This window comes from Euphorbia lathyris, chromosome 8, assembly GCF_963576675.1.
Source record: "Euphorbia lathyris chromosome 8, ddEupLath1.1, whole genome shotgun sequence".
Classification (NCBI taxonomy): Eukaryota; Viridiplantae; Streptophyta; class Magnoliopsida; order Malpighiales; family Euphorbiaceae; genus Euphorbia; species Euphorbia lathyris.
Window position 1 is genome coordinate 60016309 of NC_088917.1, and position 14576 is coordinate 60030884.

The 14576-nt window shown below is 35.5% G+C and overlaps 1 protein-coding gene across 4 annotated transcripts; it reads right to left on the reverse strand.

Moving 5' to 3' along the window:
- Positions 1 to 579: 579 nt before the first annotated feature.
- On the reverse strand, positions 580 to 13100 carry LOC136202646 (autophagy-related protein 11). 4 transcript variants are annotated; one of them, XM_065993397.1, is made up of 6 exons: positions 12909 to 13100; positions 11061 to 12215; positions 8154 to 9828; positions 6263 to 6483; positions 5558 to 5771; positions 580 to 1175 (listed from the first exon to the last, which is right to left on the reverse strand). In XM_065993397.1, the coding sequence occupies exons 2-6, from the start codon at positions 12002 to 12004 to the stop codon at positions 786 to 788; spliced, it is 3444 nt and encodes a 1147-aa protein (XP_065849469.1). In that variant the 5' UTR covers positions 12005 to 12215; positions 12909 to 13100; the 3' UTR covers positions 580 to 785. The 4 variants fall into 4 exon arrangements, with proteins under 4 accessions (XP_065849469.1, XP_065849471.1, XP_065849470.1 ...); XM_065993399.1 differs by having other exon boundaries at positions 12703 to 13100; XM_065993398.1 differs by having other exon boundaries at positions 12425 to 13100.
- Positions 13101 to 14576: the final 1476 nt, after the last annotated feature.

The following is a 14576-nucleotide window of genomic DNA, read 5'->3' on the forward strand; positions in this document are numbered from 1 at the left end:
TGAAATGAGGTATGGAATATTAAGATCAAATATATGCAGGAGGAGCAAGAAGCCCTTAGGGTTGAATTCAAAGAAAGAGCTACTACTCATCATAAAAAGGAACAAAATATTTAGGCAACCGTAGGGATCCATGCAGGACGGAGGCAGGGATGGGCACGAAAAAAATCCCAAAACATTTAATGAAAATGCTTTGAATCCACCCCATAAGTATTAGGGGCAGAGTGAATGTTCCCTGTAACATTGCCACCCCTAGAAAAAAAACCATGAAACCCAATTCTCATTAACCTTCCCTGCATATACCAACTCAAATCTGACAATTAAAGAAAATCATCACAAACTTAATTCATCAATTACAACAATTTCTATAATTGCTTCCAAACACAATTAGTACTGGTAAAATCAAATCTAAAACCTGATAAATTGGGGATTTTGACGTTAAGGAAGCGAAAGAGAGAGTGTATAAATATTGCAATAAACTGGAGTGCTGCCTTTTTACTGTGACGAATATTGTACTGTTATCAGCAGGGAAGGACTTCAGATGTTGAATACTGAAATGAGGAAAATGAATAAAAATATTCACAGTATAAGTAGAGTAGATTTATACACAAAGGGAAGATTAAACTGAAATCAGATAGTCAGCTGTACAAAGAGATAAAGTTCAACTTCCATGAATTTTTTCTTTTTTCTTTTTTCTCAATGTTTATCTACATATATTTTATATATACAATTGGATTTCTTCCATCATATCTTCATCTGCCTGAATCAATGAAGCAGGCAGGGAGGGATCAGGAAGTTGGGGGGGAACGAATAGTGGTATCCGGTAACATAGCTACTGTCACTACGAAATATTCACAACCAATAGGTAGATTATATGGATTCCAGGTTGACCCCAAGTTCCGGGTCAATCTCTCAGTCCCTGTGTCAGTGGTCATATGCTCGGCTGCCTCAGCTTTGGCCAATGGCTTCACAGTCTGGTGTTCAATATGCACTATCTGCCCAACTATGTAGCCGGGTTGGCATGGCAGATGGTCTGTAAATAAAGCCACGGATTCTGCAGACAGATAGTAGTTGGAGCCATTTCGGTTTATTGCTTCGTAATGCCCAGCTGAGTTGAGAATAAATGCAGCAAGCTCATGGACTTCCAACCGGCCAAATGATATTCTTTCCTTATTTGCCTGTAGAATCGAAGCAATTAGATAGATAACATGTTTGACGATGAACCATATATATACATTCAACTGCAAATTCCTTCCACATTGAAAATTGAAACTACATATATCAGAATTATATAGATCAACTTGAACTAGCATCATTCCCACCCACTGGGAAGCTTCACCATACACATAACAATTCATTAGATTCAAGAATAACTGTAAGGGACTGTTAATGAACAGTAGATAATGAGCCAAACAGAAAAAGATGCTTCAAAGGTGTGTGTGTGCCTACTTTCCGCAGAAATGGACACAAAAAATATAGGAAACAAAAACGTGGGGAACACTTAAAATAATAAAAACATATAAATCTTAAATTTATAAGGATCTATTTGTAAATTTTTCTTATATATAAAATGCAAAATACGATATAAAAGTTATAAAAGAGGTAAAGAATATCTCTTTTTTCATTTCAAAAGCTTCAAAAAGAAGATTTAGAGCTTCAATTATTCAATCATGCAATGCTGGGAAAACAATCATAGCCCTTAATATCTAATCATGAGTCCCTTGCTGCTAGTGTCTTTCAAGGCTAAATAATATCCCTGCCGTAGCTTTTTGGATGCTAGTGCAGGAAGAAGGCCAAGCTATATTTGGTGAAGCCTTCCATAAAGGACAAGTCTGTCCAGTCAAGTGTTGGATGAGGAGATCCTTCTTAATTCACTTAATGCTGAGGAAGTTGCCCTCGCCAAACAAATTCCTCTGCCTCAAAATAACTTGCCTGATTGCCTCTATTGGCCTCTGGTTGCGAGTGTATACAGTTAAAAGATGCTATCGGTTCTAATTCAATTGGAAGTTAATGTCTTCAAGATTTCCGCAAAACTGCTTCCCTCGGAATACAATTTGGTGACTCAAAGTTCCTAACCAAGTTCGTGTTTTGATCTGGAGAATTTGCTAAAACTCTCTTCCAACATGTTCACGTTGTGCTCTTCTGTCAAATTTAGACCTTATTTGCCCCTATGTGCCGATCCCATCAGAAGACTCCTTCCATCTTTACTTTCAACGCGCTTTGGCGGTGTCTGTGTGGGATGCTTCAGGTTTTGGTTTTCATCAAGGTGACTTCTCAGTTCAGGACTGGTGGATTTCTGTTTTCCTTCATCTATCAATCTCTGAAAAGTGCAAGGATGCAATGCTCTTATGGGGAATCTGGTTAGTCCGTACTTCCAACATCCGATAATGAGAGCAGATTAGCAAGTCAGGTATTCAAGGGGCTTTGTCTTTCCTGTATCAGTGGATGGTAGCCCAATCTCAGCCTAACAATAATTCAAATCGCCATGTATATCAACAGCAGCTAATAATCGGAAATTCTTTGTTTCGATGGATGCTGCAGTTTTCCAGAGGCTAGGCTTTCATCTTTTGGTTGTGTTCTTTGGGTAGGATGCTAGTGGTGTTGAGATTGATTTTGATAGAGAAGTGCTATCTGGACCTATCACTATTGCCCGATTTATCTCATGGTCCAAAAATCTGTAATGTTTATTCTAGAAAGCAGAAAGGTCTTACAGCTGGGGGTGCTGAGGTGGCACAGTTAATTACAAGTCTTGGGGAAAGGGCTGGGCTGTTATAAGGCTGTGCGCTCACTGTGGTGAGGTATTGGTAATGATTATTGGATTAAATCCCTATTTGGCCCCTGCGGTATCCAAAATTTTGTCATTTGGCCCTTGTGGTATCATTTGATAACAATTACCCCCTAGAGTATTCCCATAGGTGACATTTAACCCAATTTGGATGGGAAACTAACCAATTTGTTAAATCTTTTGCCACACGACACAATTATTGACACGTGACATGTAAATATAACCATTTTTTAAATTTTTTTTTTTCTACATAGACTTAATATGTAGATAAATAAGAAAAAAAAATTAATTCCTTATATATCCACATATTAAATCTATATGGGAAGAAAAATTAAATCAATTGCCACATGTGTATCTCACATGTCAAAAATTGTGTAATATGGCAAAAAAAAATAACAAATTAGTTAATTTTACATCCAAAATGGGTTAAATGTCACATATGAGAATACTTCAAGGGGCAAATGATACCACAGGGGTCAAATATGGGTTTAATCCATTATTATTATAACTCAGTGTGACTGACAGAGCTGGCGGATACTGGTTTGGGTGACTTTTTCATTTTTCTGTTCTAGTTCATCTTCCAGATTTATTACTTTCCTATTTGCACGTTATTGGTCTTGTTATCTTATTTCTGGTTGAGTTTTTCTATCATTGGTCCGACCTGCCAGAGACATGAATGGGAAGAACTGATCTACCACCTATGGAAAAAAGAACTCCATCTCGTTTGGATGCTCGGATGAACAAATTCAGGAGTTGCAGGTTGATGTCAAGGACATCAATCAATCCATTAAAGCAGAGAAATTCAAGCAAGAAGAGTTCAGAAACCTACTAGACAAATGGTTAAGACAGCTCGAAACCTAGTCAACTCGATCGTACCAGTTCAATAACAGTGCTTCAATTAATCAAAGAACTTACAACCTTGCTAGGTTGGTTGGGTCTATTGTTGCTTTGGATAGAAAAATTGTTTGTCCTCCTTCCAGGCTAAATGAGGTAACTTCAGTTGTTTGACTAATGCATTGTGTTGGTTTTCCAAAAACAAAAATAATAAAATAGGAAAACAACGTGAAGTTTGCACGATGCACTGAATAAGAGATCAGTTAGTGAACTAGTCTGCTTCTAGAAATGCATTTTATTCTAGAAAGGAATCCAAAACCTAAAGTACAAGTTTCTCAGAGTTTCTGTATCGAAAATGTTTGATGTTTTACGAAATGTAAAACTATTCATAGGAAAATCCTCTTGATTTCTCTGTTTTTTTTTGTTCTTCAAAGGACCAATCGTTGAGGCTCGATGGTAATTTGTGAGAGATCACCTTAATTCTCCTAATTCTGATTTTACTAAATATTCACGATATGTTTTATTGATCAATTGTTGCCTCTTATAGGAGACAGCGACTACAATAGTAAGTGCTATTTACGGAAACTAGGAAACGCCTAAATAGATAAACACTTATTCTACTTCCTAAATAATTAAATAATAAAAAGCTGTTACCTAAATAATTCAAAATGAAGCTACCCAAATAATAGGGAAATTACTACCTAAATAATAGGATATTACTGATATTTACCGACATTACCCCTCTCTTGGACTACAAGCTTGTCGTCAAGCTTGAAATAGGAAAGGATTCATCTATGTTATCCTCCATCCCGCAGTTCGTCCATCAAAAGGACGAAGATTTTCATGCACTTTGCCCTGTTGAGTAAAGCTCATCACAATCAAAACATTCACCTTTTGTTCAAACATCTCAACCCTAGACAAACGCCTTATAAGTGGAGAAGTCACATTGCTTCCATATTGGGTGCAAATTTTGAATTGTTATTCGTCTTGTTTTATTCAATAGGTTGGTTTTTGCAGGGGGAAATCTGTGCGTGTTAGGTGCTATATTATTCGGGGTGTAGAAGTGGAGTTTGTATCCTATTGTAGGTCCTATTATGATGGAATTTTTTACCCGGGTATTGTGGAAGCAACAGCGCTCAGATATAGTTTCGCATGGCTTAGCTCATTGAACTTTCGACGAGTTATGATTGAAGTTGATGCAAAAACGGAAGTGGATAAGCTCCATTCAGGGAAACAGGATATCTCGGAACTAGGAGGAATTATTCAAGAGTGCAGGGATATTTTAGCTCAGAATCTAGACTTTAAAGTCTCGTTTGTTCCTCGGCTTGCGAATGAGGCGGCCCATGCAATTGCTTGGCCTTATCATATGCTAGCTGTTCTAATTTGTTTTCTATTTCTGTATGGTTGGAGGATATTCTTTGTAAGGATTCTTCCCACATTATTCAATAAATTTGGTTTCATCGTCAAAAAAAAAAAAATTAAGCGTTCATTGGTTTTTAAGCTTATTTGGTAACACCACTTAAAAATTTCAGTTTCATCAAAAAATCACTCGCCGCTCAAAATATTTAAATTAACATTTTAAGTTGAATATTATCAAACTGATATTTTTACATTCAGTGCTTACTTCTAGTACTTATCAAACAATTACACCATTTAATACTTTCAACATTTATAATATTCAACACTTAAATTTCAGTACTTGTTTTTTCAGCACTTAATTTTCAGTTTTATCAAACATCATCCAAATCTACTTCCTAATAACCAACCATTACTCCCTAAATAATCAAATAACAAGATGCAATTACCTAAATAATAAAACGAAACTACTTAAATAATAGGATAACTACTACTGTTCATTATAGCATGTTTGAGAGTCCCATAAACGAATAATAGTAATAATAAACTATGGAAAAGCAATACCACTAACTCATTAAGCTCTACCTGCTTCTCAAGTTGATGCTTCTTATACAAAGTGGTAATTAGCTCCTTCTTTTCCTCTAGTTCCTTCCTAAGCTGTTCATTTCCTGCTTCCAACTTTGGGCATTTGTCAAGCAGCTCTTCACGGTGCCTAGACATGAAACTGACTCTCTCTGCAAGAACCCGGATGCTTTTTCGGAACTCAGCAGTACCATCATCCTCGTTCTCACTAACGGAACTGAAAATTTTATGAAGCATATCAATTGAACTGCTGAAATATTCCTTACAAATAAATCCCCATTTATTCTAAGATAATACATAGCACAGGCTTTTCAGAAGCAGCAGAAAAGATGACTCCAACAAAGTTTGGTTTGGTCAATATCAAAACTATGATTTAGAACCATGACAATCACCCATTTCATACAAAAGATGAGTAACCATACTGCAATTTTCAACTGTCACCCTAGTTCTGGTTCCAATTTATGACCACATAAGTGCTTTAAATGGAATCAATAATTTCAATAAGACACTTGTCACAAAAATGTTGCCAGAGTGAAAATATTGGAGTATTAGCACATAGCTACCAAAGGGAGGAAATATAAAGAACTAGCTAAAGAAAGTCATTTCAACATAAGGAATTCCAGAAACAGTACACGCACACACAAGTAAAAAAAAGTTCTATATTATACCCAGAAGATAAAATGTAGTAAATTAGAGAAAATAACTTACTTCCCCAAAGATTGAGCTAAAGCTCGCAAGGATTCAGCAAAACCAGCAACTCCACCTGGAGCATATACACAACTCTTAAGTCTTTCAAAAAGACCACGCATTTTCACAGCAGAAGCACGCAGGGCACTATACTCCGATGCCCTCCGATCAGCTGCACAAAGATGGGTTTGGGCCTCCTCTCTTGCTTCATGTAAACAATTTTCCAAGTGAGCACAATTCATCTGTTTGCAGAAAAAAGAGTAGGTTATGAGAGCACGTATAACACAAGTCAATCAGATCTTGAACAACAGGTTTTCAAACACAATCAATAACCGAAGTCAAGCATAATTCAATAGGAAGACTGAATCTTTCTTATGCATTCAAAACAGAAACTCCATCTAAACAAAATATTGTTAAGGCCAAGAGTTAATGGAACTACTGAAGGAAAAGAAGATGTAGTCCTTTGGCCTTGTTCCCTTCCAGATTTCCGCATCATCCTAATACCTAGTCACAATCCCTTTTTGGCCTCCCAATTTAATATGTGCATCTATGTGGCTGTTTTCAACTGGAATTAGACATCTACATTCTCTTCAAATCTTCCCTGGGCAGGCAAACACCCCAAAGAGGGGGAAGGATGGTGAAGGAAAGGAGCAGAGGCAAACACAGGTTTTACATTTTGGAAAAGAAAACACATATTCCTTCAAAAAAAAAGACTTTGAGGGCTTAAAACGCAAAACAGTGTGAACTGTAAAAATAAGGTCAAGTTTGAGTTAATTATAACATTTTCTTAATCATGGAGATTGATGTGTGACATACAATAATAGAATCACAAAGTTAAATGAGTAAAAGATAAAAGGAAAAATTACGAAAAAAATGCTTGTGGTTTGCCCAATTTGCAAACAGAGGCATGTGGTTTAAAAGTTTACAAATAAAGGTCTGTGGTATATTTTATTTAGAAAATAAAGTATTACAATTACACAGTTAAGTTCTGATTACAACTAAATACATTTTTATCTTAAAAAAATTATTCTTACATATCAGGAAAACACAACCTCCGAAAAAAACAACTTCCTAAATCGAAACAATAAATAATAAGGTGGAATTTCACGTTTTTTTACTAATCTGACAGTTTACGAACTAAATTGATATTTAAAGTCATTTTATACAGTTGCAATTTGATTTTTGGATCTATGTTTTGTCAATATATAAATGTAATTGAAAAAAAAAAAACGCTCTTATTATCATCAATTACTTAAAAGTTTAATTTTATATACAGTGTTTTGTAAAAAAACCAAACCACATACCTCTACTTGTAAACTTTTAAACCACGGACCTCTATTTGCAAATAAGGCAAACCACAAGCATTTTTTTCGTACTTTGTCCAAGATAAAAACTTCAAAAAACCAGGGTGAATACAATCCTATTTTCAAGTAGTTATATTTTCTTTTTTTTTTTTGTTGGCTTGGGGTCAGGCATGGAGATTAGTTAAAGTATTTCATGCTAGCGCAAAAATTATAGAAAAAAAGTATAGAATATGTATCAACTAGACTCCAAATAACGACTTGTATATATAAATTAACAAGAAATAACGGTTAAAATTGTAAAAGAATAAAAACATGATACCCTAAAATAGTAAGACACAGAAAAACCAGGTGCAATTCCTTAGATGATGTTGGTAAAACCTTAAATTAAGAAGGTCTACAGGTGAATCTCGTAGATACTGAAACTATAAAATCATAGAAGTTTTTGGTATATGCTTACAAAAATGAAATCTAATCCAACTAACTAATTTTGTCTAACAGTTAGAATATAAAATTTAACATAATTATTATTTTTAATCCAACAATTTTATTTATTAAGGAAAACTTCAATTTTATCAATAATCTTTATTTAGGCTTGTGTTTGAACCTACCTGAGATTCATCTAGGAGCTTTCGACTCGATTCCAATTCCTTTGTCAGCAATGCAACATCCTCCACAGCAGCTTTGAGTTTGGTTTCGGTTTCAGTCAAATGATTTGATTTTTCTGCAATTGCACTTTGCAATTCCAGCACAAGATCACTAGTGGCTTTAGGTTCATCTGCAACATCAGATGGCATGACCTTCAAAGTTTCAGGCATACTCTCAGCTGTGGAACTGTTTGCCAATGACATGCTTAATCCCACAATATTATCTTTCCCATCTTTATGACTAGCTTGCAGTTCATCACGATGCGGTTCCATCATTAATGAATCCAACTGTGTATTTAGCACTCCAGATGAATCCATCATATTTTCATCAGCCCCTTCTCGACCTTTGCTTGGTTGCCTAGTAAAAGGTCCTAATTTGGCGTCCAAAGAGTTAGATATGCAAGAAACCTCGTCCATTGGCTCTGAAGTTGACACGTATGGAACATGGGCTTCTCCATCACCAGAAGTTTCTGGTTTGCAACCATCAGCATCCTCAGCTGGAAGATCAAAATCAGATACAACATTACTGCTTGCAAGTTTTTGCCCCTGCAGATACTGATCAGACAATCTCTGCTCAAGTTCTTGAATGCGCTTCTCATATGATAAGCACTGCTGCTGCTTGGCCTTAAGGATTGACTGCAGATGCTTTTCATATTCATCTTTCAGCTGCAAAGCTTCAGCTGTCTTTTCTGCAACATTTTTCAATAAACTATCCGACTTGCTATCACTCAGTGACTCGTATTCAACTTCAAGGCTGAGAGAACAAATAAGAGCTTTTGCAGAAGCAAGATCAGCTTTTAGTTTCGCATTCTCAACTTCCATCTTGCTAGTCCCAGCAATCTCGACCAGCTCAGAAGCTTCAAGAAACTCCTCAGAATCATCTTTGTCAGCACCGTCTAAGACAATCTCTTCTGCCTCAGCAGAATGAGAACTGTCATTAGATATGGACAATGAACTTTTTAGACCTGCATGTTTCTCACTCTTTAAAGGCACTGCTGCCAAATACTCAGGAGCATAGTGGTCCAAGTCGGAGATATCAATATCAAGCAAATTTGTGTCAAAAGGAGCTATGTTAACATCACATTGACTAGGAGTATCATACAACCCCATGGATGCTAATATATCCCTCGGAATAAATGCACTGTGTGATTTCAGAAAATCTTCCCGTCTCCTTACCTCAGCCTCCCTCTTGGTAGCAAGCCTTTCAGCCAATTGTCCTGCCATGCCCATATAAAGTTTCATGGAAGCCTTTCTTCTCACCACTTCTGCAAGGCAAGCTCTATATGCAGGACCAATACCACGAACCAGCTTCAAGTCAGAAAAAAAGTCGTCCTGACGCACCATTGCTTCTTTGAAAACTGGAAATTGTAACTTAGCATCTTTAATTACATAAGAAAGATATGTTACTTTTTGCAAGTAACTGTGCACAAAGGTGTTCATCTCATACTTCTTCTCCTTGCAAAACTCCAGCAGCTTAACAATTGACTGACCGCAAACCTGCATTCTAGGCAAATGGTTCTTATCATGGACGTCATACATGGGACCCAGCGCTGAAACTGCATCATGCGGGCGGAGAGAGGAGGACAATTGACTGGATAGACAATCATCTACAAGTTTCTTTACTGTGTTTACATCTTTGCTGCATTATACCAACAAATACTAATCACTCCATCAATATTCAAAAGCTTCAATGTACAAATACAGTACATCAAAGCAAATGTACACAAGCTCAAAGTTTAATTAATGATTATGGAACTCGTAATTTTTTACAGTTTTGCATCAAGAAGAGATTGACCTGAACAAGCTTTACCTACATATGCTAAAACAAACCTAGGATATTTTTTTAAGGCTGTTCATTTTCCACATGGGAATTCAACAACACAGTAAAACATAACATGGAAAATCAAAAGATAAAAAACAATCATAATAAACAAAACCCAGAAACAATCCTGTAGTCAAGAAGTCCGTGTGCATTTAAGATGGACAGATCAATTCAACATTAACTAGTGTAAAGAGGATCATATAATAAAACGAAATAAATACCTTACACTAGAAAATGGAATCTATACACATAAAATTTCTACGATAAATAACTTCAAGAGAGAAGTACCTCTCTAAGTTTCCCCAAAAAAAAAACATCAACAGCCTATGTCACTTAGTGATTTAATCAATAATCATAATTCTAATAAACACTTAGAAGGATACAGTTAGAAAGAGCAACAAATTCTTACTGATTGATAAGAAAATTCAGTAGTGCTAATGCAAATTCAGCAATTTCTAGTTCTCCATATGCAATTCAGTTGTCCAAAGTTGGAATTAGAGCATAACTGTACAAAAAGCCAGCACAGTTATTTTACAGAACATACTCCTGCACAAGCAGCAAGCTTTCTCTTTCTCTTTCTCTTTTAGAACCCAGTGGCTCAGTACAAAATCTTCTTATCGGCTATGTGTAACAGTTAAACTATATTTCCACCATTACAGCTCACATAGATCAGAGAAAAAATGAATAAATGCCTCCAGTTTTGCAAGATACAGTTGTGTCAGTGCATTTAAGAAGAATATTTTTTGCTATAAGAAGACTGGATACATCTTAATTATTAGAAAGCAAGAGAAAGAAAAACCAGTAGTCCTAAATAACTATCACTATTTGGAAAAATGAACACAATATCGAGAAAGGAGTAGCATAATGGTAAACTTACTTATACATACATAGTGTTATAGCATTGCAGTACAATAATACCAAAAGATCAGCTTGTAAACATAATTAGATATATCAGGAAATCATGTATCGGGGTAACATATAAATATGGGAAAAACAGAAAAGGAAAATAAAAATAGACAAGTTAAAATAAAGGAAGCAATTAGGCGAACCTTAAAGACTGCATTATACTCTTCTGTTCATTAATGAAACGCTGATGTTCCTTAATGGCTAGCTCTAAATTCTTAATAGGAAAAGAAGCCCTGCAAGAAAATAACTCCTCGACCTTGCGCTTCACTTCACCAAACATCTGCTTAAATTCCGAAATCTTCCTCTCAAATTGCCTATGGGAGTTGCTACAATTCTCCACAGCCTTTCTCAAGTTTTCTTCCTTAACAAAATCCACTAAACACTTCCTAGTGGTGTTCTGCAGAGCTGGATGAAGTTTGATAGACCTCAGTTTCTCTAAATCCCTCCTGAAATTAAGTAAGAGTTCAGAATGAACTCTATGCTGCTGCATATACCGCTTCATGAAGTCTAAGTAATTTTGACTGATTACCCTATAGTATTGATCCAAATTGCCCCTAGCAACCTCAAGTGCCCTCTCTTGCACCTTTTGCTCCCTCAACAACCTCTCGCAAAGCTCATACCGCAAATGAGTTCTATTATATAAGGCATGACCCCTATGATAATGGTATCTAAATTGCCTCTCATAAGAAGGCAAAGCCTTCAAAGCTGGGTCTGAAGCATCATCTAAGGGATGCGGTTCATGAGAAGATGCTGGAGAAGGAGGGTCTGCAACTTCAAGGATATCAAGTTGCTCTGGTGTAGGAGGTGGAGAATTGTTTTGGAGCCTAGTTCTATTATATATAAACACTTCTCGGTCACTAGATGGAAGCTTATAAGCAGAAAGTGGCCTCTGGGATTCAAGTTTCATATCCAAACACAAAACAAGCTGCTCATTAAAACTAACCCCAGCAACAGATTCGATGTACCGCATAACTGCCTGCACAGGGGTTCCTTCATCACAATCAAGCTCATAGGAGTGGCCATTTTCTGCCAGATGGACCAGAAGCTTACCCTTATGAACCGAAGCTTCAGTGATGCTTGAACTCATCTTAATCCTTACAAGCAGAATTATCCACCACACAACAAAGAGCAACAAGAATTACCAAGAGTGTAGGCAAGAATCTTAAGCTAAAGCATTAAAATCGTCCAATCTAGCCCAAAGTTACTGATGAAACAATTTGAATTGATCTCTGGCAGGAACCAAATAGAGTGATTACCGGTTCTTAGAGCCTTGTCTTTCACCACCGCAGCAAATAAATCTGCAAAACAGCCAGATTCCGTAAGCTCACTCAGAATTAAATCTCAAACTCAGAGAACCAATTGCTAATGGATGACTTTGGAATCTGCAAAAACAGCCCAATCCCAAACACAACGACCAGAGATTTTATCCAAAAAAGGGGGGGAATCCAAACTTTATACCCAAATCCTCCACAAAACCCCAATTCAACTAAGAAAAAGAAAAACCCACCAGAAATTCTCCAAATACAGCTTCAGACCGCCAATAATTTATGTCAACAAAACCCTAAAGCACCACCGACCCATCATCAAAATCCCGAAGATTAGACCAAATCCCAAAGCATCAACGAACTATTACACCAAAACCCCCTATTTACGCTCCCCCGACGCTCAGGAGGAGGAAACCCGAACGCGACAGGAAAGGCAAATGACAAGGAACTAATAAAAAAGACAAATATTCATAAATGGCAGCTCTAATTCTGTATGAAGAAGCTTGAATTAGGAGATTACAGCAATAGACGGCAATTACGTGAAGAAAGGATGGAATCAAATAGAGAAATCAGGCTCTCAACATGTGGTTTATCCCCACGGTACGTCGTCGAATTTCTTTTATATATTTATTATTATATAGTAGTATAATATAATCGACGATTTCTAGCTTTCTAGATTAACCATTGCTTCATTTAGCAAAATAATAGAAAAAAACGAAAGACAACCTTGTGCGAGAAGCAAAACCCCCAGGCGGAGGCGGATAGCAAAAGAGCTAGTCAGGTCAGGGAGAAAGAAGAGAATAAAAAGGAAGCAGCTTTACGATTTACAACCAGGCAGAAGGAAGGAAGAGCAGTTGCACGACTTTGATATTTGATTTTATTTATAATTCTATTTCTATACTTGAGTTGTTCTTCTACTCAGACTCTATTTTCTTTTTTTATAAATGTGATTAAAATATCAATTAACCACGTTAAATATTTCAATTTTTCATTATTTAGGTGATAATAAAGATATGAAACTTTCTTTTTTAAAAAAATTATTATTCAATAATAACATTAAAATATGCATAAAGAAATCATATTGTTTCTTTTTTCAAAAAAAAAAAAAATCATATTGTTTACCACTTCTCTATTATAGATATCCAATAATTTTATATGAAGAGTTTTCACATTTCAAAATTGTAAAAAAAAAAAAAAAAAAAAAAAAAAAAAAAAAACTCAAATACATCAGTAATCAATAATTAAGCTCTTAATCATTGATTCTATTATGAATTAGGTTTTTATTTAGCTTTTTCGTCGAGTTTAGATTGCATACATTGTTAGGGCGATTCGGTTTGTTGACATGGACAAATAAAAATAAGAATTCCTTAATTAGGAGAGATAAAAATTAAAAACTAAAACAAAATTATAGAAATTAATTTCCAGTATATTCTTCCAAACTCGATTTTCTCCTCTCCCATTTTGTGATTTTCAACAATAGAATCGCCAAATCGATCTTCTCATCTCCTAAACTCGATGGAAAAATTAAATAAGGGTCAAATCCATAACAAAATCAATTATCAATGGCTCACTGTGGAAAAAAAATTGATTAGGAATTTGATCCTTAAAACATGTAAAGTTCAAGAGCTTAATTATGTTTTTTGCCTTAGAAAATAAACAAGTTCGAGCCTAAAATCCTCTTTGAACTTGGTTTATTAAAAAAATTATCTAATCCTGAATTGTCTGTGAGTAAATCGTTAATTGTATTTATAAAGTTTGTTCGTAAAGAGCTCTTTAATTGTGTACATAAACAAACTCACGAGTAAAGTTCGTGAATAAATAAATAAGATACTTACAAATAGTTCATCTATTACACATTTATTATATTTGTGAACGAACTCATCTAATAGCAAATGAAATAATATTAAGTTTAGATATTTATGAACTAACACAAACCTATATAGTTTTCTACAAAACTAAAATTTGTTCATACATGTTCTAATCGAACGTGCGCGCGAGCTTTCGAGCCGAGCTTTGGTCTGCTCACGTTTGGTTTGTTTACAAACCGAGCCAATAAATCGTCCTTACGAACGCTTTGTTCACAAATCGAGCCAAATCAAACCGAACTTTTATCGAGCTGACCATCAACCTGTTCATGAATGGCTCGACTCATTTACAAACTCTTGAAATACATGTTACATTTAATCCTAAATTTCAATTTGGTCACTATTATTAGCCATGTACCTTTTCTTTTCTAAACTCACGTGATAAACATATTGAACTTTCGTTTTCAAAAAAAAATGTATATTAATAATGTTACATTATGCATTCACAACCCATGTATTATTTACAACTTCTCTATATTATGCAATTCAATAATTTCTAGAAAAAGTTTTCAACGAAATATTTTTATTT

What these genes read in the sequence shown, in the direction of transcription:
- LOC136202646 (XM_065993397.1), bottom strand. Translation starts at nt 12,004, where the DNA reads ATGAGTTCAAGCATCACTGAAGCTTCGGTTCATAAGGGTAAGCTTCTG. An exon ending in AGTATAATGCAGTCTTTAAG is followed by an intron (nt 9,829 to 11,060) that starts GTTCGCCTAATT and finishes GGTATAATGCAG; the next exon opens with CAAAGATGTAAACACAGTAA. An exon ending in AGCTCCTAGATGAATCTCAG is followed by an intron (nt 6,484 to 8,153) that starts GTAGGTTCAAAC and finishes TTCTGCAAACAG; the next exon opens with ATGAATTGTGCTCACTTGGA.